Source organism: Emiliania huxleyi (genome assembly GCF_000372725.1).
Source record: "Emiliania huxleyi CCMP1516 unplaced genomic scaffold EMIHUscaffold_5550, whole genome shotgun sequence".
NCBI lineage: Eukaryota > Haptophyta > Isochrysidales > Noelaerhabdaceae > Emiliania > Emiliania huxleyi.
In genome coordinates this window covers 626-1559 of record NW_005197839.1, presented here as the reverse complement: position 1 = coordinate 1559, position 934 = coordinate 626, and the positions used below count along the sequence as shown (strand labels likewise).

At 65.6% G+C, this 934-nt stretch overlaps 1 protein-coding gene across 1 annotated transcript; it reads right to left on the bottom strand.

The window, feature by feature from the left end:
- Nucleotides 1-103: 103 nt before the first annotated feature.
- On the bottom strand, nt 104-604 carry EMIHUDRAFT_124508 (hypothetical protein; the record flags this gene model as incomplete). Its single annotated transcript, XM_005765381.1, has 1 exon — nt 104-604. A coding segment is annotated over one exon (501 nt), but the record flags the coding sequence as incomplete, so codon positions are not given.
- Nucleotides 605-934: the final 330 nt, after the last annotated feature.

Below are 934 nucleotides of genomic sequence, written 5' to 3'. Positions count from 1 at the left end.
TCAGCCAGCCCCCCTCGGGCACAAAGGCCGCGATCGGCTCTCCGGATGCGCGACTGCGACAGGCGGCGCGTCTCTCCCTCAGCGCGGCGCGCTCGGCCTCCACCCGCCGCGTGTCATCTCTGCCGAGCAGGTGAAACTCGGTCGCCAGCCGCTCGTCTCGAAACGCGGTCGCCGTCAGCACGGTCGCGCCGTCGCACGGCTTGAGGCCGCCGCGCGTGATCTCGATCGGCTCGCTCAGGCTGGCCAGCCTCTCTGGCGCGTGTGCGCCCGCCAGGAGGAGCGTGTACCGCTTGGGTACTGGCGATCCCCCAAACTCGGCCAGCACCGGCGCCTGGCCAATCACTGCACGCAGCAGAGTGGAGTGGTTTGTGATCAGCATGAGCCCCGAGGTCTCCTTGTCGAGCCGGCCGGCGTGGCCAGCGAGCGGCACGACTCCCGCGCCAACCATCAGATCCGTGAGCGTCCTGGCCCGCGACTCGCCCACGGCAGAGAGGACGCCGCGTGGCTTGTGGAGCGCATAGACGAGCGAGCTCTGGGCGAGGGCAGACTCGGCGGCAGGGGACGGGAGGAGGACCGCGATCAGGCAGGGAGCCAGACAGAGCATGGCAGCGGCGGCGGCAGCGGCGGCGACGGCCTCGGGCTAACTAGCGCGAAGCGGGGAGCGGGCCTCAAGCAAGCGCGAAAGCGGGAGCGAAGCAGGTGAAAAGAAGAATCTCGCAACAAAACTCGCTCGCACAACCCTGTCCCTCTCCCACCCCTCGTTTGGCGTGCCCGTTTTATTTATTTATTTATTTATTACACTGGGCACGGGACTGGCGCGCACTGGCACTAACACAGGAAAAGAAGAAAACAACGCAGGTAAAGAAAGAAAGAAAACACACAACCCAAGGGAGGGATGGACGGCACGCCGCCACCACGCAGGGATTTTAAGGAG